Below are 23691 nucleotides of genomic sequence, written 5' to 3'. Positions count from 1 at the left end.
CAAAACAAAGGTGGCTCAGACAGAAATGCTGGCTCTCATTTCTTATCAGACTGCTAAAATCACCGGCTTCTGGACCAAAGATTCTAGCTGAGGCCAGGGCAAGAAAGCAATTCATTTTGATTCAGGTCCTTGCAAATTACCCCCAAATAATTTCCTTGGTCTTAGCTTTGGCCAGTTTGGCTGTTACGAGGATTCCAAGAATGATTTTACTTTTCCATTAGAGGGCTCTCCACTCTCCTTTCAAGGAAAAACACTCTATCGGCCAGCCAACTTCTTTCCAGGAATGGGGAAAGGGAGGAGGCGGACCAGGGGAAAGGAGAACAACGGGTTTCCATAAGAAATTCCATACCCGGGGCTGACCAGCAGATCTAAGCACAGCAGAGCCACAAAGGCTTCTTCGCAAAAGAACTCTCTGGAGGTACAAGACACAGCAGTGGATTCCTAAAAAGCCTCAGGCATCTGAAGAGGGTGCTGTCCAGGGCAAGAGCTTATACACCCATTTCCAAATCCCATGGTTCTCCAGCAGCCCCTGATGGTTTACCTGAACTCTGAGAAAACAAGCTCAGGGAAAGAAATGCAAGAAACGAAGTCTAAAAGTGGTGTCTGGTAGCTAAAGAAAAATAGAGAAGGAAACTGAGTAAAAAGTTCAGAAGGGCTTCCCTGGTGGCGCAGTGATTGAGAGTCTGCCTGCCGATGCAGGGGACACGGGTTCGTGCCCCGGTCCGGGAAGGTCCCACATGCCGCGGGGCGGCTGGGCCCGTGAGCCATGGCCGCTGAGCCTGCGCGTCCGGAGCCTGTGCTCCGCAACGGGAGAGGCCACAACAGTGAGAGGCCCGCGTACAGCAAAATAAATAAATAAATAAATAAATAAATAAATAAATAAATAAATAAATAAATGTTCAGAGAAACACCTTCCCTAAAAAGCTACAGTTAGAGTTTGACATGGGTCATCTTGGCTACAGGCCGTCTGCTAGAGCTCTCCTAACTGCCCCAAAAGGGGCAAGCCTTCCTGAACAGGGTAAGTCTAACCCTCACCCAGGGCCCTAAGGAGAGGAGGAAGTGGAAGAAGAGGAGGATGAAGGGGAGAAGTTGGGGAGCGGAGGGAGAGGAGCCACCCACAGCTCGAACTGGGCATCCCATCCTCCCGAGCACCCCCAATGCCTTCCCCATCTCGGAAAACAGCAACTCTACCCTTCCAGGCACCAGACCAAACATCTTAGGGTCCACCTTAACGCCTCTCTTCCACGTTCAACTTGTCAGCAAATCCTGTTGGTTTCACCTTCAAAATATGTCCAGAATCCAACCCTTTCTCACATCCCTGGGCCCCTGATCCCAGCTGCCACCGTCTTGCCTGGATTGTGGCGACAGTCTCCTGACTGATTCTGCCTCAACAGCAGCCAAAGGACCTTCTGGAAACTAAGCCACACGATGCCACTCCTCCAGTGGCTTCCATCTCCCGTGGGGTCAAAACCAGAGTCCTCACAATGGCCTACAGGCGGGCGCTGGCTGGTCTCCTCCACCCGCCTCCCTGACTCCTTCAACTCTGACTGCCGGACCCCTCCTGCTCTACAGCCAGGCAGGCTATGCACAGGCCTTCACATCTGCTGTTCGCTCAGCCTGGAACCCTCTTCCCCCAGAAACCCACATGGCGACTGCCTCACTTCCTGGGAGCCTTTGCTAACCACCCTGTTAAAAGCATGTTCACCACACATTCCCTATTTTGGAATAGGGAAGCAGTCTGGCCATCTTCTGACATGTTCTATAACTCACCTGTTTATTCATTTATTGTCCGTCTCCCCAGCGAGAATGTCCCACAAGAGCAGCGACATTTGAATGCTTTGACCATCACTATATGTCCAACACCAAGAACGGTTCCCGGCACGTGGCAAGTGTTCAAAAGAAGTCTTGAAAAATGAATGAGTGAACCTCCAGAATTCTAACTCAACCCAGGCAGCCCGATCTGGGTGCACTTGGGCTTTGCAGTCTGAGTGTGAGGCAAACTCTATTCTCCCCCCAGAGCCCACACAGGCCCTGAAGCCCAGGGCGAAGAGCATCTTGCATTAGAATATAAATGGAGGGGTTCAGCTGGCTTGGGGAAAAGAAGAATGGGGGGGGGGGACTCGAGAGGGGCCAGTCAAGACCAAATTAGAGTCTTTTCCCTAAGGCTTCTGAGGACTCACTAGAAGGAGAAGAGGCTTCGAGCCTGGGGAGGTGCCAACCTTCAGAGCTCTCCACCACCTCCACTCAGTGGTCCCCATACACTCCTGGCAGCCAGCCACCCATCGAGGCATACAGAGACGTGGGCACGCACATCAGCGCAGTGCAGGGGCCCTGGGCCAGGCGCAGAGCCCGGAGAAGCCAGCTTCCTGCACGGCGTTACTCTTCCTCCATCTGTGCTTTCAGGCTCTCCCTCCTCCTGCTGGGGAGGGTGTGGAGGGGGCCACAGTGAAGGGACAAATCCCTCACACCTGAGAGCCCGGGATCAGCCAGGAAAGCTAAAGTACCTTTTCCCACCCTGGCGCACATTTTGACAGGTGAATAAATGCTCCCCGGCAGGCAATAACGAGAAGTCTGAATTTAAAGAACTTGCCAATTTGAAAAGTAATGCCATTCTCTGTGACTCCACTCTACTCTGTTACCGATAAAACACTTAAAGATGCTATTCATGCAGACATAAAGTGCTAATGGCCACTTGTTAACATGTTTCATAATGTTAATATTTCCCTCTGATTTCCGACAGCTCCTTTTTTTCTTTCTTTCTTTCTTCTTTTTGGGGGCTATTTTAAGTTAACAGAGCGCTAATCTGATTTGAAACTGAAGGCTTAAAGAGCTACACTCTACATAACTGCACTATTAATGACAACCGTAGCTTTACATGTTGCACCACTTCATGAAAACAATCATCACTCAGTCAAGGGTTTTTCCGAGCCACAGAAAAGCTGTAATAAGTTGAAAATACAGTAGGCATAGAAGAAGCTTGTAATGTTAGACATGGTTCCAGGGAGGGTGCCTTTGATTCTCCTCTAAGCTTTGTGCACTCTGTCTCCAGGAGGAAGAGGGATAGTAAAGTAAATGGGAATTTATTTTCTCTTTCCAAACAAACACACAAATAAATAAGAATGTGAGGTGCTTCATCTGCTACACCCAACTCACCAAGTTGTCCTTCCAGTAATGGGAGGCGTGTTCAAAGGCAAAAGAATGGGTTCAGTACTTACTACTGGGCCAAAGACACAGTAACTCTTCCCAAGAAATACGAGTATCTCAGTGACTCCAAAAGAAGTATGCAGCCATCTGGGCCTGCAACTTTATCCAAACAACTTGGAAGGGTAAGAAACACTGGCTTTGGGAGTTGCAAAGGAAGCTTTGTATGCAGCTTCCCTGGAGGGCTGTTAGAAGAGGAAGCCTGCTCACCTGGGATGCTTTAAGGGGGTGATCCAGAAGGCACCTAGACCCCACATCTAACTCTGTGGAGTCGCTAAAGCGGGCTGCATGACGTGCTAGAGAAACCATGGACTGGGGACTCAGAAAAACCTCTTTGGGCTGTGGCTGAGCTCTGCTAGGTAGCTGGGTGGCCTGGGCAAGTCACTTCACCTCTCTTGGCCTGGGTCCTTTAGATTTTCGGGCTGCGTGTCTGGCTCTCGGGTATAAGGGATTTGCGCCCCCCACACACACACCCTTTCTCCTAAATGAGAATGCTTCACGAGCAGGAGCTTGCCTGGTCTCGTTTACCTCTGCCATCTCCAGCACCCAACACAGTGCCAGGCATTAAAGTAAGCGCTCAATGAACACATGTTGAATTTTAACAATGAGATTAGATGGCAGCTTCACCTCTCAGCTCTAATTCTTTGATCCTGTGGAAATGAAAGCCTCCAGTAACTTCACATCGCTCATCTCATTTAAGAGGCTTCCATGATGTGGGTACCAGGACGTCCCTAGGTTGCTGAAAGTTGGTTCAGAGCCTGGAGAGGTTCACAGTCTGGTGAAGTCGGTTTATTTTCTTTCAGTTTCTCAACTATGAGTCACCTTTAACCAGGGGTAGAACAGGCAGGTTTTACTGAAGTGCACACCCACGGTGAAGGAGAACACCTGACCACACTGCCAACCCACATGGAAGCCACTCAGTGACACAAGGAGAAAGGACTTTCACCTGTGAGCTGTCTCAGAGACGAATCTCACCCAAAAAAGAACACCCCGGGCAAAAGCCGACACGTCACATTTGACCACACCACCACCCCTGGTTACCCCCGAGACAGGCAGAGAAAGGGCGGCCCACAGAACAGTCCCATTCGGGGGAGAGTTTTGAGGACTCGCCCCACCCCCCACCAAAATGCATGGAGAGTCTCTGAAGGGTGGTGAATGACTTTCTCATCCAGCACTACTCTTTGAAAGGGCCTCGCCTGGGAGGAGGATGCTCAGAGCAAGGGGCTCACATGCTAAGTAGGTTTGAGGCACATCCCAATACTGTCCCGGTATCCAATCCATGCAGTCAACCCCGCTCCACGATGGGGGAATGTGGGAGAAGGAGGGGACCAGGAATTTGGTCCTCGGAGGGGCTCTAGGTGGAGTTCCTGCCTCCGGGGGCCCACTTCTCAGCGGTGTTCACTGCCAGATGGTGAGGGAGATGCCGCTTCCGTGCCCCCCCAACTCTGCAGCAGAAGCCACCGCCCAATGCCCGGAAGCCACACCACCCCTGCCAGCGCCTTCGGCAGGCGTGGGGACTGGGCCAGCTTCCGGCAAGAACTCCTGCTTCTCTTTTGTTGGAGCGCATCTTCAAGTCCTGCCGGGATCTTCCCTGTCCGGCCCTCTCCTTTCCCCCAACCTCAAAGGACTGGCTGCCCACTCTCACCCACAGCAGAAGCCACCCTGGCCAGGATGGGAAAAGGGCTCCCACAGCAAATAATACCCCCATAGCACCATTATCAGGAAATTAGAAGCGAGACCCAGCTCTAGAATGGAGCACAACTGGGTCAACACCTACAAAGGGGTCCCGGGCTACCAATACTTTGGAGCACTGCCAGCCAGCAGTGCTCTAACCGCTCTCCAAGGGGAAAGCTTTCATGCTTGGCCACCTCCTGCAGGTAGGAACAGGTAAAGAAGTACCACGAGAAAGATCACAGCTCAACTAGAAGGCTGTGGGCTTCCCTGGCCACTGATGGGACAGGAGTCCTGAGACTGGTCCTTCTGAGGAACCCATTTCTGGACAGTCCTGGGACTTGGAGAACAAGCCACCTAAACATAGCATTCAGTTGAGGTTCTTTCTTATTACGAAAGAAATCTAGCTGGTCTGGATGACTCTCTTCCCAACACACTGAAGAGGGTAACACGAAGCGAGAATTTCCCTACTCAAATATCAAAGGTCTTGCATACACATACACCAAAAAAAGAGAGAATCACCCAAAGACAACCCAGCGTTAGCCAGAGCTGCCAGGAGGACAGCAGTACTCAGTCCCTCTGAGCACAGCCGTACTCCCTTCTGGTAAGCCCCAGGCTGTCTGCAGGACGCGGCTCCTAGCTTCCCACACCCCCAGGGGAACCCCTAGCTGCCCTCCCCGTGTTTGCCCAGCCCTGAGGAGCCTCCCCGCACCCACTTTCAGGTGAGAAGGGGCAGGAACTACAAGCAGAGACCTTACTGCTTGGCCAAGAGAAAAGGCGAGCACAGAGTGAAAGCGGCAAAGATGCCATCCCTCACCCCAACCCCAAGCTCTCTCATCTCCTCCCCAGGGAACAAGGAGGAAAACAAACTTGTCCGGCCTCGGCACCTTTCCACTTCGGGGAGCCGAAGCATCCGATCCAAAGCCTGGCCTTTCCATTTCCAATCAGTCAGCCAGAACGAAGTATGAATTAAATCCCATGATGAACCAGCATTATGTGGGGCATGAAAACACAAAAAATAAAACACGATCCCTGCTCTCAAAAACCTTATAGTCTGGGGAGGAGAAAACACCAAACCCACGAGGCAATGTGGATACTACGGATGCCTTCTCACTAATCCCAGAGCTGCCCTTTCTCCAAGGAAAGCGACCGTCAGGGCTGTGCCAGGTCCAGGCTCAGACGTTCTTAGTTACCTGCAGAAAGGGCCTTGGAGCTCCAGCCCAGGGGGCAGACAACACAGAAACAAGCCTTCAGTGCATGTATGTGGGGTTTGGCTACCTCCCTCTTCCCTGAAACACAGCCCAGTGCTTTCAGGAAAGGAGCACATGGCAGTGCACGGAGGGGTCTGACACGGACACAGGCGTTTCCAACCGACGTCTGATCACCCAGCTTCCCAGATGCCCCATTTCTGCTCCTGACTTGAGACTGGAGGCAGAAGTTCCCAGCCCACGTAGCTCACCGTGCGGTCATACACGGCGGGGATTACCGAGTCACCTCTGGGCTAGGCAGAACGGGAAGTGAGCCAGTCAGTCCGAGAAAGTGCCAAGCAGGGCATGTTCTCCGGGCTCTGCCGGGTCCCCACTCATGCAGGTGTCCTGGGCTACAAACACACTGGAGTCCGAAGGGCGGGTGGCCCCTCTTCTCATCACGTTTTTTCCATCTTAACTGATTGAACTGGGGTACAAAAAAGGGAGGCAGGGACTGAAAATGCAGCCTTGTGGCTATAAGCCTGCGATTACTCATGCCATGTTTGTGTGCTCTGAAATGCTTTCCCATGTCTGTAATGCTCTTCATATCATCCTACACACTCACGGTCACCTCCACTCACCCCAGCACACAGAAAAGATGTGCTTACGATGTGCACTTAGACTCTGTTCTACTATTAAACACAAGGACCAACTCCTATTATTTTAACACAGGTTGTGCTGGAAACTCAAAAAAGACTTGGCTCTGCCGGCTCGTGGGGAATCTGGGCTCTGCTCCTCCAAAACCTATGCTCTCCAGATGTCAGAGGAAAGTTATGAACAGCTCTCTCCAGCAGCGAGTGAGGCAAGAAAAGCCACTCACTGTATTTCTCAGCCTCCGTGAAGTTGTCAGTGGGAGAGGAACCAAGAGGGAGGAGGCCCCTCCAGAGACAGGATCATAACTCTCCATCACCCGGTGAAGTAGAAAGGTGGCCAGGGAACTTGGGACAGAAGGGGAGGACCAAGTTCAGTGTAGACAAGGACAGAGAAGGGTGTCTGGCAAGGGAGAGGTGTGGCATCCACACGGTTGAGTGAAAGTTTAACTGCACTTAAAGATGGCTGCCGGGCTTCCCTGGCGGCGCAGTGGTTGAGTGTCCGCCTGCCGATGCAGGGGACACGGGTTCGTGCCCCGGTCCGGGAAGATCCCACATGCCTCGGAGCGGCTGGGCCCGTGAGCCATGGCCGCTGAGCCTGCGCGTCCGGAGCCTGTGCTCCGCAACGGGAGAGGCCACAACAGTGAGAGGCCCGCGTACCGCAAAAAAAAAAAAAAAAAAAAAAAAGATGGCTGCCAAAGATCTAGGGTTCCTAGTGGACATCAAGCTGCGCATGAGTCATCAATGAAGCGCTGGTCTTTTAAAAACAAGCAAAGATACCTGAGTGCAGCTGTAGGAAAGGAATGTGGAAAACGAAGGCATCTTGTCATTGCACTCAGCAGTAATTAGACTAACGTGTGAGTAAAAGAGCTGGGAGACCAGGAAGTTCTAAAGAGAGGGACAAAAATAATAAATGGGTTTAAAAATAATAGCTCTATGAGTTCAAGTTTAGGGACTAGAGATTACTCAGGAAGGAGTCTGTGGCAGGGAGTAGAGCAAAGAATTCTAAACTATGAGGGGTTTCAGCCCAGAGCTGGTGATGAGATCCTCTGTCTTCTCTGGAATGAAGAGGAAACGGGTTTAAACTGAAGCATAAGGGATTTAAGGCAGATGAAAGGAAGGATTTCCAGATAAGGAGAGGTGTCTTTAAAAATAGAGCCCTGGTGGAGGAAGAGGCTGGACCGACCACTTCTCAGGACCCATCTGCACGGAGAGGGGCGCCACCACCCCAACTCCATCTACCCCATCTGTCCTGTGATCTGGATACAACGCCAAGCTGTTCCACACGCACCCGGTGCAAACTTCAGAACTGCCACAGCACGGGAGCCCTATCAGGAAACGGGGCGGGAAGGCCCACTCAAAACCGGGCAGAGGACGTGGAAAGGAACAAGGCAAAGCAACACGACCACCCTCTGCAATGGCCCGGGTGGTTGGGTGTTTGTTGTTTGGGTTTTAACCACGGAATCCCTAGGTTAGCATTGCCCAGAGAGCTCCGGGATCTTCCCCCAGCAAAAGCTCCAGTTCTGAAAACCACTGCAGCTGTCATACCTAAAAGCGTTGGGAGTAGCACGGGTCTCTGAGAAGAAGTGCAGGAGGGCCACCCTGGGTCCCGCTGGGCCAGGAGAGTTGGGACAGAGGGCCAGGGATGAAGCCAGGGATGAAAGTGTGAGGCCCCGGGCTCTGTCAGTTCTGTCACTGCCTGGTGAGTAGACTTGGGCACCTGACTCCCCGCTCAGCCTCAACATGCCTCATCTGTAAAAGACACAGGCAACAACAGGACTTCACAATTCTACATCTACACAGAAGATGCTCAGTAAGTATTTACTTCCCCCTTGCACGAAGGAAGATGTCCATGCCCAAAGACTTGTACTGTCATCTGTGATTCTGCAGCTACTCTGGTCAATGAGAAACAAGAAGCCTTGCCCTGAAAGTCAATTTTAGGGAGAGAAAAAATTTTAAAAAAACACTTTAATTACTGAGATTCCGCTACTTAATTTAAAAAGACAAAATCAGGCCCAAACTCCCTCCGACAACGCTGGGCCTGACATCACCTTGCCTGGTTCTTCCCTCCACCAGCATCCGCTCCCCCTTCGCCTAAGGCACTGGAGGGGAAGGCGGCGTGGATCAGACTCTCGGTTCCGCATGGCTGTGCTGCAGCCGGTAGGGAAGTGAGTCCAGAGAAATGTTACCACTTATTACTAATAAAATATATTTACTTTGGAAGTGTCTGCGTTAGAGTAGACTCAAGATTGTGCCTGTAAAATGGCATTCCAACTCACCTGAATTTCAATACACTTACTCAAGTGGAGAGCAAGAGGTGGGGCCCAGCCTGGGAGGACATCGCACGTGAAAATGTCAGTTTCTCACACACACGGACCTGGCGGACAAGGTGAGGAGCATCGCGTTCCACCTGAGAATCGCCACACGCTGGCGGGGGCAGGGGTTGGGGTGGGGAACAGCCCACCAGAGAACACTGAGGAAATATTAAGAGGCTGCTCATCATCACAGAGTTCCCTTAAAAGTCCATCCAGAGCCTGACGTGAGACGGGGTGCCGCAGGGCATCCTGAGGACCCAGCAATGACTCCTCAGGCTCAGGTCAAGCTGGATGGACCCCATTAACATGCCTCCTGGCAAAAATCGACACAGTTGTTCACGGCGACAGTTCAGGGGGCTGCTTGTTGCTGACCTTCCGTCATTCAAGTTGAGACCTGAAGCCACAGCACCCACCAAATCTGTCTCCCCACAATCGACAGCAAAATGCGAGCTATGGCAGACATCTCTTAACCCGGGAGAGAAAATGAAGAGTCCTGGGATTTCCCAATCCTGACACTCTGGTAGGTAATGCCAGGCCAAGAAGATTCTTGTCTCCCAAATACACCAAGGGCCCTATCAGACACAGGCTGCCAAAAAAAGTAGGTGTAAAAGTGGAGCAAGGAGGATCATGCATGTTCAGAATGTGGGTATCAACATCTTTAAGGCATTTTTCAGACATAAAACACAAAACATTACACCTGTCAGGTGCTGAGCCCTGAACTATCTCCAGGCAGCTGAAAGTCAGTACATCAGACTTCTAGCGATGTGCAAGTTAAAGATTAAAAACATGTTGGAACGCTGACTTCACGTGGTGCCCAAAACGTGTCTATACCCTTTTAGGAGGGATGGGTGCGGAGCATCGTCCGAGAAAGATGACAGCATTCACGCCACAGAGAGAAAGTAAGGTCCCCCCTTGCTTTCTTCCCTTCCTGCCATCCTTCCTGCCTTCTCAAGGAAATTTCTCCCAAAATCTGACATACTTTGCAACAGCATTAAGGGAACTACTCCAGAGGGTGAGGTTGGAACCGCTGAAATCCTGGGCAGATGGCTGAGGCCAATTCTGTTCTGACACGTGAGGTCAAAGCCACTGGTTTAGACATTCACGTGGCCACGGGAATGTGCTTATTCAGACAGGGGCTCCAGGTCACATCCAGTGTTCTCCTGAATTACTCTAGTGACAAGAAACCCACTGGCTGCTAAAAGACACTTTCGTTTGGCACTGCCATTTGCCAACCTATAACTTAAGCACTCATGGCCATGCTTACTTAACTCTCTCTTGACAAAGAGCATAAAAGTTTGCATCTACTTACTCTCCCCTCTCTCTGGCAGAAAACTCATGTCACTGGTAAGCAATTATTGTACCTCCTTCAAATAATTCAGCTTGAATTTTCACTTACAGCTGATGTATTTATGCACAAATGCGTAATGGTGTTATGGCTTCTTTTTTCCAAAAATTGAAAACTGCAGAAAGCCAAAGATAACGTACTATACCTTGAAAGGCATGGCCTATGGGCAAAAGCCAAAAATAAATAAATAAAAAACCCTTGCAAAATGATTTATGCAGGAGTATCATTAAAATTTTCCTCAAAAGTTCCCAGGCAAATGGGTGCCTCTTTAATTTTCACCCTTACAATAAACTCTTCTGCAGGTTTTGTTTATTTTGAGGAAACATTTCACTTTTTTTTTTCCAAGACATGAGGTGTGAATGATGCAAACAGTATTTGGATATGTAAACTGAGTTATTTGCATAATGTATTACTAATCAGTGAGTATAAATTCTGGAGTCTGAGGAACTGAACTCAAGTGCCACAGAATTTTTTAAATCGAGATGATAAAAGTAAAGAGCATTGCCCTTCTGTGGAATAACGTACACATTTGCATTCTGCTTCTAAGAAAGAGAAATTATCCCCACAGAGTTTTCGGAAGCACTTTTTAAAAGTGATGTTGATGTGCACTGCTTCGCTCTGACTCAACAGTACAAGGCATAAAGGTCCTCAATTCACAGGCACAGCCACACCAGGCACAAGCACCAAGGAGAAGATCTTTGCGTCTAAAAGAGCCAAAACCTTCCTCCCACTCCCATGCGGGTCTGCCTGCTGGACCTACAGGAATCCGAGACATAAAGCAGGACAGGGGGCAGCCAGACATTCTGCCTACATCACCCATCAGATCAACTTGGTCCCCACGCTGCAATAAGCCAGAAGTCATCCACACCCTTCTCTGCTTGTTTCCACTGGTGTTTTTATGCAAGCTTAGCCCCTTCTTTGCAGAAAAACACTGACATGGATGTGCAAACAGTAGAAAGATTATTCCAGCTTTGTGCACTTCCTTTGCTAACCAGGCACAATCAAACCAAGTTGGAGAAACTATCTGTCTGAACATTTTTTTGAAGAAGGAATGAAATGGGGAGAAGAGAAAAAGGAGGTGTAGCCCAGCAGTCAGCCCCAGACAATGGCACCTTCCCCATTCCCTCAACGATGGCCTATCAGGTCCCGAATCACCCAAGAGTCACCTGCATGCTCGGAACTCCCACAAGTGCGCCTCTGAGCACGTGCGCACGTGCACACGCACACACCGGTCCTGGAGGGTGCCAGGATACATTTCTACAACAGCTGCTCCTATTGTCTACTGCCAGTGAAGCCAAACCAGCCTAAAATTTAATTTAATCTGCTATAAACCCAAGCTGCCACTTAGATGGCAGCTAAAAGCGCCACTCTCAAGATAACTGAGTGACACTTGCTAATAATAGCCTCCACATGAAGCAAGCAGGAGCAGACATCTTGTGAAACCAGGGGAACCCGGGCCTGGGGATGGCTCAGAGAGGCTGGTCTCAGCTTCCAGGAGGCAGGTGACCGTCCCGGCTGTTGCTACACAGGAGAACGCGAGGCCCCTTTATGACTGTGCAATCACTGCACCCCTGCCTTTCATCTGTCGGGGGCTGTGCCCCAGTCCTCCCTTGACTAGCACTTTTTGTCCCCTTCTTCCTTAGAGTGTGGTCAGCCTCCTGTCAGGCAAACCACGCTTCTCTAACAGCCAGGGCTCCAACGGCCACAGGAAGGCCCAAGAGCCTTGTCTTCCTCAACACTATCAGGGGAGTGGCCACTGCCCACCTCCTTCTTCCTAACACCCACCAGGATGAGAAGAGGCACCGGTGCTGAAACTTGGTCAAACTCCACCTCCAACTCTTCTTCGTGCACCAAAAAACATGGGCTCTCTTTTCTTCCAGGAGCGTGGAGCACAGTGCAGATGCTAAGACGACCCCCTTAACAGCAAACCTTCCAGATGCAAGATTTGGGCTCCCAGGTGATTTCTTCACCACAGGACCCCTGCCTCTTCACTGCCTCTGAGCCAAACCCTTGGTGAAGAAACAATACCCACCGAACAAGGCCATTTTGCTCTTTACCACTCAGGCAGCGCCTTTATTTTCGGGAACATCTCACATATATACCGAAGCAGACAGAACGATAAATCAGCTCGCGGGTACGCATCATCCAACTTCAACCACTAGCACCTCGCGGCCAGTGTTGTTTTAACTATCGCCAACCCTGCCCACTGATTATTTACATTGATTCCAGACATCCTATCATTCATCAGTAAATACGTCAGTATGTATTCTTAAAAGATAAAGTTTCTTTTTTTTAAAAAAAAACCCACAAAACCATTATCACACCAAAAAATAAATGAAGTGAAAGTAATTTCTTATCATTAAATAGGGAAGTTACTTTAGACTCTGAAATACTTCTTTCCAACTAGGTTATGCTTGGGAGAATCCCTTTCACCAGGGTTCGAGACTGAAGCTGACAAGGAAAGCAGTGGGAGAATCACACTCTCTAAAAAGGGTGACAGACTTTGTTTAAAGCTATCTTGCACTTTAGCCCAAACTCCTGCCCCTTGCAGTTCCTTGCCCTACTGGGGGTCAAACGCACGCTCCGAAAGTCCTCTGTGAGGGTCCTCACCCCTCTCAATGCCCACCAGCCCCCGAGTCTCCCTTACTCCCCACCAGGTGGCTCATCACCGCATCAGGCAGGCAGGTGCACTCCCAGTGTTCAGAACCGGTATTTATTTTTCGTTGAAGAAAGTGTTCTCTTGGACAGTTCTGCACAGAATTCATTCACAGAGCATGTCTTGGATATACAGCTGACTAGATATGTCACTTATGTTCCAAATGGGTTTTCACAGGTCAAGGTTCCACAGGCAAGAGCAAATACTATTTTTAGACAGGATAAGGTCACAGTGCTTTTAAAGACAGTAAGGTCTACAATAAAACCTATTGATCAGCCTCTGGAACTACTGCTCCAGAGAGACACGGAGATTGAAACAAAAATTGCCTGGCCGTTTTCTCTATAGACTCGGTGAGTAAAAGCTTGTTGGACTTAATATCTTTCAGGATATAAAATAAGTAAGAAGTAACTGTACAGATTACTGAAGTCCATTTAACCAGATGCAGAGGCAGGTCAGGGGAAATATACTCCTGGCAGAACTCTGAAGAAGGGACTTTCAGGCAACAAGTGTTACAGCCATCGAGCAAGAGAAAAACCAGCCTTCTCAACTCAGCGAAGGCAAAAGGTACAGGCGGCCATACGTGAGTTCAGCTTGAGATTATTGTCCCTAAATTTGCAACTATGCCCTTCAATCCGGGGCTATGTGAATAACAGACCCTCAAAGACAAATAGTATGAGGATGCCATTTGCCTAAATCAGAATTCGATGAAAAGAGGTATTCACATGAACGATTTTTTAAAACTTTTATACTAACTTAATGGAATCATGGTAAATCTAAAGATCTTCCTACTTTCTCAATGTTTCTCTCTCTATATGTATATATAGAGTATGTGTGCGTGTGTATATATATATATATATATACACACGCACACTGTATATACACACACTATATATACACACAGTATATACATGTAATGTATGTATATGTGTATTCATGTAGCTTGTATGTATGTATAAATGTGTGTATGTGTATATATATGCTATGTCTCATGACGACAGTGTTGCTGTATTGGGGAATTTTTTTTCAAAAGGCATCACAAGTCTTTTATAGGTGTACCACCCAAGACTCCAGTAAGAAAAATCATTCATTGCCAGTGAAACTTGAGAAATAAACTTAGAAATCATACATACACACAGGAGCCAAAGCAAATGAATCATCCAGGCACAGAAAGCCACTGGAAAGTCATTTAACTATAGCCCAAAGATTCACGAATTTACCAAGGTTTTAGCAACAAAACCCTGAAGTCAAATAGGACCTTTAAATAAAGACATTAACATAATGGACTATCACATCTTAAACTTCAGCCAGAGATGTGAAACTCTGAAGTCAATTATGCCCCCATAAATACTTCTCCATTGTCAGCACTGCTTGTGATTGTCTTGGAGACTCGGGACCACAGGAACTAGTGTGAAAACTGGAGGGTATCTTCATTTATCATCTGCTCCCATCTCACAGCCCAGCTCGCAAACAAAATATGCCACGGTAAACATAATCCATATATCACGTTGTGACACAGCTGACCCCATTAGTAAGCCAAGACTGTCCTAGCAGCAGCATCCTATCAGACATTAACAATACAACAGCTGATACATTTGCACAATACAATTGGAGGGGAGAGAGAGAGAGAGACTATCGGGCTATGAAATCCTAAACTTCATATCTGAATACATATTTTGTCGCCTATCTCTTTGGCATGAACGTTATCGTGCTTTCTCTTCAGGTAATAACCGAAGGGGAAAATAGTGCCTCTAGGTGGCTGCCATTCATTCGATCCGTCCGTTATATTCATTTGGCTTAAGTTAGAGCTAAATTTTTTCCTTTTCACTGTTGGGGATTTTTTCCCCAACATTTTTTTTTTTTTTTTTTACCAGAGACAGAAGAGCATACAAAATCTGAAATAGCTGATTATCAGCACCCTAATAGAGCACTCCTAATAAAAAAAATCCCTAAAAGATTATAAATTAAAGAGGCAGTAATTTAAATAAACCACTTTTCTATTCAAGCTATAGATCTCAAGAGTGCCTGTGTCCTACCAAAAACACGTATTTCACAACTGGTTCATTTCCCCCTTATTCTTAGCACGTGGGATAATAAAAGAAAGTGTCAGATAATCATTATCCAAGGGTTAACTTTGAATGTTGGCTTTCAGCATGCCTCTGAAAACATCCTTTTACATCTAATTTAATGCCACGTATCAATGGTATTTGCTGGACAGCCTGGAAAACGGAAACAACCATGCTAAAGTCAATGGTAAACACCAAGTTTAGAAAATGGATTGCAAAGATCACATGTCCCAGAAGCAGCCATATGCTTTTACCTACATGATGAATAAAAAAAGAACATTTTTCCTTCAATTTATGCTGTCTTCAACACTAACAGAGGGAGAGTTCTTCTAAACATGTTGCATCGGATGCCTTTAACAAGCAAGAATTTGTAACTCCAAGAACTCAGCATATGTAGGCTATGTCCGTACAGAGAAATCAGTTCTGCGGGGAGGAAGGAGGAAAAGATCCCTGAATTCAGTCAGTTAATTGAATTTAAAATACCTGGTTGTTTGAATTCAACTGATTTCTTTGTCAAACGTATTTCTATTTTGACACAGCTACAGTTGCCCAAAAAAGCAAACTTGGAGAAAATACACATTACACTCTTTAGAGTTTATCAAAAAAAACAGCTTGCTATAATTAAAAGATGGAGAAATCTTGTAAGGCTGGAAACTTCTGTGAATTATCACCATTCCATTATACCATGCTTCCATTTTGCTTCCAGCAATTGCAAAGTTGCTCTTAAGCTTTCTGCCGAGGGATCATGAACCCAAGCCTTCATCTCCAATGTCGCTTCCAACTTTGAGGCAAATCAAGAAAATATTCTGGCCTCTTTGCAGGTGAGCCCCATTCAGCAGCCAGATTCCAAAAAGAGCAGGAAGGAGAGGCAGTTGGGAATCTGCCTGTGGTGTTCAGAGTATACGCTAGTATATGACGGGGGCTTAAAGACCCAGCTGGTCCAGACTACCCATTTTACAGATGAGGAAACTAAAACACCACGAAATGAAGGGAACCCAAGGTCTCACAGCTCAGGGTCAGAAGCCAGGCATACTGGTTGCCAGACCAGTGTCTTTCTACTATCATTAAAAGTCCAAGTTTGGTTCTAGAAAAATCCCAAAAGACCTGAATCCTCACCGTCCCCCAAACCAGTCTTGGTCATTTTTCCATTGCCTTCATGGAAGAGTAAATGTCTAGTACAAACTTTTATTTTATCACTCTCTTTTTGTTTTTACTTTCTTGTTTGGTAATCGAAAACGGTTCATCACAACGCTCTCAACTGAACTGTCTTCCTCTTACAGGCAGATACTGGAGTTTCCTAGGAGCAAATAGTGGCAGGGCTGGAAACCAGAATATTGTTTTTGGGTTTTTTCCTTTTAAGATTACAGTTTTTTCTATAACAGTGATTTCACATTCTAGGTGCAAAACAGGTATGGTTTCTCTCACTCTTAACTCCTGCAAAATCTAGACTGGATCAAATTTAGAATCTGGTTAAAATCCCATATTTTAGGACAACGTGTTCTAACTGAAAGCTCTGGGTTGGCTATATTGTGTTTTTTCTTTCCCCAAAGATTTTTAAATAGTTTTCATTTTTAAAAGGATTTCAACTTCGAATTGTGCCGATGCCAAAATCTCTATACATCTAATCAATCAATAAATAAGACAAACAAAGCAGCATATGTTTATCCTTTACCATTTGGGGAGTGTACATTAATTATCGCAGACTGTCTCCTATGCATCTCCCCCTCCGTTGCAGACAGCAGTGCTCAAAAGGGTCCGCAAAATAAAAATGTATGGGGTAATTAAATGGATATTTATAATTAGAACTTAATAATTTGCATCAGGGACAAATGAGCTCTGATTTTAATCTGCAGCGCATTTAGATTAGCCCAAAGATAGTGTAATTTGATGGTTCACAGGCCTCCTCTCAGATTAGGAAATAACACCAAGCCTTCCAAGACAGCGCGTCTGTGTCAGGAGCGTGTTAAGGAGGAAGATGCAATGAGAATGTTTGACAATGTGAAAGCAGCCATAAATTACATGACAACTGTGTAAAAGTCATGATGAAACAAATAAAGGGCTGACCTATAATGCGTCTGATTCATTGTGACACACACAACTCCCTGCACTAATCTCTGCCCAGCCAACACATTCTTAAGCGGGGAACTACTTAGCACCGGGAACGCAGTAAATTATCACTAGTCAACAGCATTGATTTTTAGTCGACATTTCAATCAGGTTGTAGTAGAAATACTACCCAGCTCATCCAACAGCCTCTTAACCAGTCCGCTGCCCCTCTGCGGTCTCCTCAGTTATGGCTTTGTTAAATTTCCATTGCTCTCACCATTCAATATTTATTATAGCGTTGCCACATCCAGGCACTTGGCCTGAAAGGTCACCGGCCTGCCTCTTGGGACATTAAATTCGTGCTTACCTTAACGGAGGCAGAGCCAAAAAAGAAAAAGAAACAAAAGGCCACCATCAGAGAGCTGGCCTGATTTTCAAGAGAATGGAGAGAAAACTGGGGTGGGGGGGAATTAGGGGCTCTAAAGCAATGGTATTTTCTTTATTACTTCAGCTTTTCAGCCTAGGGGTCCCAGTCAACAAAACTCAGAGCTTCTCTTCTGGGGTGCTCAGTCCTCAACCTGGGGCATGTAGAGATGTGGGGAGCCAGGCGAAGAAGAGGTGAGGGGGAAGGAAGGAAGCACGGATCTAGTCCCAGGGCTGAGTAAGAACTGAAATGTAAGGCTTGCAGCTCTCCACCCACGTGTATTCTCAGCAGCCACCTCCGTCCCCACTGCCCACTCAGAAGACCGCCTGCATCCATGCCAACGGCAACCTCTTGGTGGTGGGTCTACCTAAACAGCCTGCCTCGGCTCCAAGAGAACGGTTACCGAGTGAGCAGAGGTCCCAGGTGACACTGCTCGGTGCCGAGGCCAACACGTCAGCTCCCCCATGGGGCCTCCGCACACAGTAGGCACCTCCTGACTACCCCACGACTCTAAAATTATATAAATGGTGGTCTCTGGTGGCCCAGCCAATCTGAAAGGATGGGTAATAAAAGGAAACCCCTGCCATTTGGCTTTGGAATACATTATGTAATCCCTCTGCAACGAACCTCAGGTCTTGCTTCAGCAAATATTAATGGTGTCAGAGCAGCCTGCGGAGTGACTGGGGGAGGCCACCATGCAGCTGAAAACTTGCCTCGGGGAAAGCCACATGTGGATCATATGGAGTTGTTGACTGCAGTTTCCATTCAAAAATTCCCTCAAGTCTCCTTGCCTGTTTTCCGGACTCGCCTTACCACAGCGCTTGTTTGGCCAGAAATGAAAACCGCCTTGAAGCAGATTATTACCGCTCAGGACCTCCTACACGCACACGCACACGCACACGCACACGCACACGCACACGCACACGCACTCTCTCCCTCACAGTGTAATTCTGATTCTCCGGACCCTTTAAAGGTGCAGTGAGTGAAGAGAATGCCAAAGAGACAACAGAACAGAACTGCTGAAAGCCAGACTCCGCCAGCCCTTCCTTAAGAGCGCTAGCTGGGTTTCTTGGTCAGCCTTCTAGTGTCTCCTAACCAAGTCACACACACATAGTAAAACCCCCTCCCTCATCTTCTCAGGACCCTCGCCCCACTTGCGCATCACTCTGGACAGATGGAGAAGTGGCTACTTGCAAAGCAGAATTCCTTACATTACTGCTCTTTCCAACAGCTAGCTCGAAGACTCCTCCAATACGCCCAGGACAGCCGCCCAGGGACTGGATGGGAACATTCTTCTCCTTCCCAGAAGACTGAAAAACTCAACCACAGAACCCACATGAGGGCGAACCGTCCAGCACCAGAGCTTCCCGCCCAGTTGGTGCCCCAGCACCACTGCAGAAAGCGGCAGACCTCGTGAGGAGGTGGCAGACGGTAATGACTAGAGGCTAAAGGACAGAACCCTTAATACCGTGAGCCCTTAAGGAGGGAAGTTACTTAACCCTTGGTGAGCCTCGATTTCCTCCTCCATCAAATGGGGCTAACAGGACTTCCCTTCTGGGGTTGCTACGGCGTAGAGTAACAATGTGTTGGATCCACAGTGTGGCACTGGCAACTCTCGGTGTGCATCCTGTGTATTTATGCTTTCTCTCTTTTACCCCTTGCACAGACCCTGGCAGGGAGGTTCTCTGAGTGGTCTTCATTTCACGGAGGTTAAGTGGTTCACCCACACCCTCCTGACCAGTCAGTGGTGAAGCAGGACACTGAACCCACAGCAACTATGTCAGACACCCAGGCACATTCTGCTGGTGAGGCAGCGCATGTCTGCAGAGAGAGAGGCCAAGCATTGAGGGACCTGCCGATGGAGAGAAGCCCCCCCCCACACCAATCACCCCACCACACCAGATCTTCAAGGGTTCCTGAGCTTTCTCCACCCAAGGGCCCTTTCCCACAGGAGCCCACCTTGAGGCAGAAAGAGGCTGTGAGCACTTTAGAAACTCCCCTGCCCTGTTCTCTCATCCCAACCTGCTCTCCCCACACAGGGAGAAACTACATCGAGATCCCAGTCCTTAAAGGAGAAAAAAGTTGTAAGCCATGAGTCATAATCATAATAGTAACTAGCTTTCCTCAAGTGTTCACTTGGGGAAACAGGCAAGCATCCTCATATAATGCTCACAACGTCCCATGAGGTGGGTCCTGTGACACGCACCCCCACCCCCGCCTCCATTTACAGATGAGGAAACCGGAGCTTGGAAAGATGAAGAAATGTGCCCAAGCTCACACAACCAGAAACGGCAGCACTTTTTTGCCACTTTATTCTATGTACTCACAGAGGCTAAAAAGGGAAAAAAAAAAAAAGGACATACACGTATTTTTAAGAGTTTATTTCCCCTCACTCAGGCCCTCTTCCTTTTCTTACCACGCAGGTTACAAAGACAACCTCGGTGAGAGAGAAGACAGCATCTAAGGGCTGGGCTGAGTTTTGGGGGTTATCTGTGGGATGAGCCCAGGGACCTCCAAATTTTCCCAGTTTCTATAGGTTTCTATAGGTTCCCAGATGAAGACGGGGAAGAAAATTCACCTCCCTTGTGAGGCTTCAGCCTGGGGAAGTAAACATGATTTTATCATATTTTACGTGGATGTTCACGATGGTGCCTTTTCAAGTCCATGATGGGAAAAAATATTTTTTATTGTGTGAACTGCACTTTGGACAGGCCTCCAGACCACTTGAAAACCCCAGTGTCCCCTTCGTGGAATTCTCTGGACCCAGCGTTAGCCCCAGCAGCCCCTCTGCTGGGAGCCAGAACATGCCTCCTGCCAGTGAGTAACAGGGAAATTCAATTACCTCACCACTTGCGGCAGGAGGGCAAAGATGCACATTAAAAGAGCCAAAAATGTCAGGAAGTTATTGGGCTGATGACTCTTGCTTGCCAACACTCATAAGTGAATACATAGTGTCACAATAAACTAAAAAACACAGAAACACACCAAAGAAGATAAGATGATCGAGAACAAAACAAGCCCAGACACATGGGTTTGCCATCAGCCCTGCTTGGGAAATGCTGTACTTCCAACAGGGCATTTTTTTCCCCCACTCCTGGCCTTTCCTGGGCCTTGCTTGTATATGATATCGCTCAGCCACCAACAGATCAGTTCACAGGTCCTTTCCAACGAGGAGTTTAACTGCAGCCATTTAAAAAAATGGGTTCCCACCGATTTCCTACCTGCACACGCAGGCCCACCTGCCATGCCCCTCTCTGGCTCGGCACACAGATACTCCGGCACATGCACTCACACACTCTGGTCTCCTGAACACACCAACCCTTCCGATCCCCGGCCCTTGGGTTACTGGCGTTATCACAACTCTTTTTTTCCCAACGGCAAGCCAGGAAAGATGATAGAAACTGTGTATGTAGCCAAAAGACTAGCCTCAACTGGTTCAGAGGGAAAAAAAATTGAGCTGTGTATGTTTTTTTTTTCTTGCCTTTAGCCAAAGACCTGGGAGCATTTGATGTACAGTCGGCAGGTATTTAAAAAAAAGAAAGAAAGAAAGAAAAGGGAAAAAAAAAAAAACAAACCCACCACTGAAAAGGCCTGGCTGCACTGGGGCCCTGACACGCTCTCATCTAAAGCTTGGCCCTCGGCCAAGTTCATCTGTTAATGGACAGCCACAACCAAGGCCTGCACCTCCCCCACCTCCCCGACTCTTCTCTGTTCTCCTACCTCTTTCGAGCTCCTAAAAACTAGACATCGATTATGTCTGCACTTTTCCCTTTCTATTCAAGATAAACAAAGTGCTTCAAGTTCAGGGCACACCCTGGGACCCTTGACAAAACAATCTATCATTCTGTCTGCTAAACCAGTCTGGCTACACCACAGCCAGGAGAGCAATGCTCCCAATGTACAATTTTCCCTTTGTGCTCCTTCCCTTTTGCTACTAACCTCTTTTCTTTACCACCTTCTCGGGAGCATATGGACTTGACCACTTTGCTTAAGGCCGTCCCGGTAACCTCAGAAATTAAAGAAAAGAATGGAGCTCCTGGCTGCCCCTCCTCCTGCCCAGGTTTTCCTGCTCCCCCTGTGGCCCCCTCTTCCCTTGGACACATACATGCATCCCGTTAGACCCACACAATCCTTTGGACCCTCTCAGCACAGACACCCAGAAAATAAATGAAATTCAGGGACTGCCCCTTCTTTTGCTCCCTGCAAGAACGTTTTAAGTGAATTTTGTTTCAAATCATATCCATTAATTTATCCTGACTCGCAATTAAATGCAAGTGCACTTTTTACAACCGGTACTGAATGTATTAATTACAACTACAAATGGTCAAATGAGAGCACAGTCCCTCCTAAAAATATTAATAAAATACATAATAAATAATATTAATGAAACAAAAATAGATTCAGAAGCCTTAGCCAGGGCTTTTATTATTTCACACAAGGGGAAATCCAGCCAGTGAAACTTGCTACAAATACTTTGGCAGGACTCTGGCCAACCATCACCACTGAACTCTAAAGAGCATGTTTGGCTGCAGGGCGGGGTGGGGGGGATTACAGCAGTGCCCTGGTGCTGGGGGTTTTGTGCAGATGCCACCTTGAGAGGCCGACTGATGGCCACGGCGCACAAAGCACGGCCCATGACATCTCACACAGCTTTCCCGTGTGGCTGGGAAAAGTTACCCACAGGCTGCTTCCCCTTCCTAAGGCAGCCCAAGCTGTTACTTCAATGCCCACTCCTCCCCTGGAAGGACAAACGAAATCCTCTAGACCCAGAGAGAAATGAGCCCTGCTAAATTAAGGGCTTAGGATTCGTGCCCCCATCAGCACCATTTACTGCACCAGCGCTGTTAGCTGCCTTGCTGCCACACCACCAGGCCCCTGCTAACCTATCTCCACATCCCGAAGCCCCTCGCTTCACCCCCAGCACTCCCTGCCCCCTCCCTTCCCCCCAAATCCAACACACCCACCACACAATCGAATCTAATTAAGATCAGGAGAAAATTTGCATTTTCTTTTCACTGTACCCCCAGTAATCACAGAAGTTCTTCAAATTTTGAGAATTTTGTTCCTCTGCTAATTATTTCCCTCATTTTGCATTTCAAGGCACAAAGACAGTCTATCTCACTGGTGGTCTATTAATAGTTTGAAGTTTTGAGCATCAGAAGGTAGGGTGGGTTTTTTAAATTTTTTCCTTTTAAAACTATTCTGTCATTTCCAGTTTGGTAAAAAGGGTTGTTTTTTTTGTTTTTTTTGTCATTGTTGTTAGTGGTGATGATGTTCATGTTTCTTCCAAAAAAGACAGCTTAGCTGTGCCATTCTGTATATTACGATTTGGTCACCCCCTTACAATAGTTACTCTTTGCCTGGTTTACTGATTTACAGAACCTTGGTATGTGAACGGCAAAAAAAAAAAAAAAAAAGAAAGAAAGAAAAGAAAAGGAAAAAAAGAAAGAAAATTCCTTGGCATAAGTGTATGTTTGCTGATCAAATTTCAGATCATGTGTTGTTCATTATTATGACTTTGCTTGAAAAACAGTTTACCACAGTGAGATGGATTCCCTTTATATGCTCTCTACCCCTCCACTCCCTTTAAGTACTTTGAAAACCAGTCTACTTTTTTTAAGGTACCTCTAAAGCCTGAACTGGTTTGGATTAAAACAATGTTTCAATGTCTGTAAATTCCCTCAAAATACATTTTTAAAAGACTTACACAAAGCCACACATGATTTTGAAGACGCTAATGAGATTGTCCCACCAACAAAATTTAATGGTGATTTAAGAAATTCTAATACTTTTCATTGACTTCCTCTAGGGTTATTTGTGTACTTGACATTTATACAGTCTCTCCATCATATAACAATCTACTCTGGGTACACTAGATGATGCCAATCTACTAGAATGAAATTTGTACTCCATATAAGCAGAAGTTTCCAGTCGGTTTTGACTTACCATTATGTTTCAATGTAAAGTGTTATTATAGCTGAGTATAAAGCACAGCTACTCCATGCTCAGGGTTTTTAACTCTAATACTGTAATCTTTCTTGCTGCTTCTAGGGCTGTGTCAGTGTTTACATTCCTGGAAGTTAAATAAACCGACATGGCAAAACTCCTGGATAGACTGAATAATAAGGCTTGT

General features: G+C 47.3%; 1 protein-coding gene across 7 annotated transcripts in view; it reads right to left on the bottom strand.

Moving 5' to 3' along the window:
- BCL11A (BCL11 transcription factor A) overlaps positions 1-23691 on the bottom strand; it is a 99736-nt gene that overhangs the window by 54319 nt on the left and 21726 nt on the right. The window contains exon 1 of one of the 7 annotated variants that reach the window (XM_019942600.3): positions 20780-22446. The exons of the other annotated variants lie outside the window; for them this stretch is intronic. Within the exon in view, the coding sequence (XP_019798159.1) occupies positions 20780-20804 (25 nt within the window). The 5' untranslated portion in view covers positions 20805-22446. Of the gene's footprint in view, positions 1-20779; positions 22447-23691 lie in introns of those variants that run through there. 7 annotated transcript variants of the gene reach the window in all.

Source organism: Tursiops truncatus, chromosome 14 (assembly GCF_011762595.2).
Source record: "Tursiops truncatus isolate mTurTru1 chromosome 14, mTurTru1.mat.Y, whole genome shotgun sequence".
Lineage (NCBI taxonomy): Eukaryota > Metazoa > Chordata > Mammalia > Artiodactyla > Delphinidae > Tursiops > Tursiops truncatus.
The sequence above is the reverse complement of the archived record's forward strand: the minus strand, read 5'-3'. Positions and strand labels throughout refer to the sequence as shown.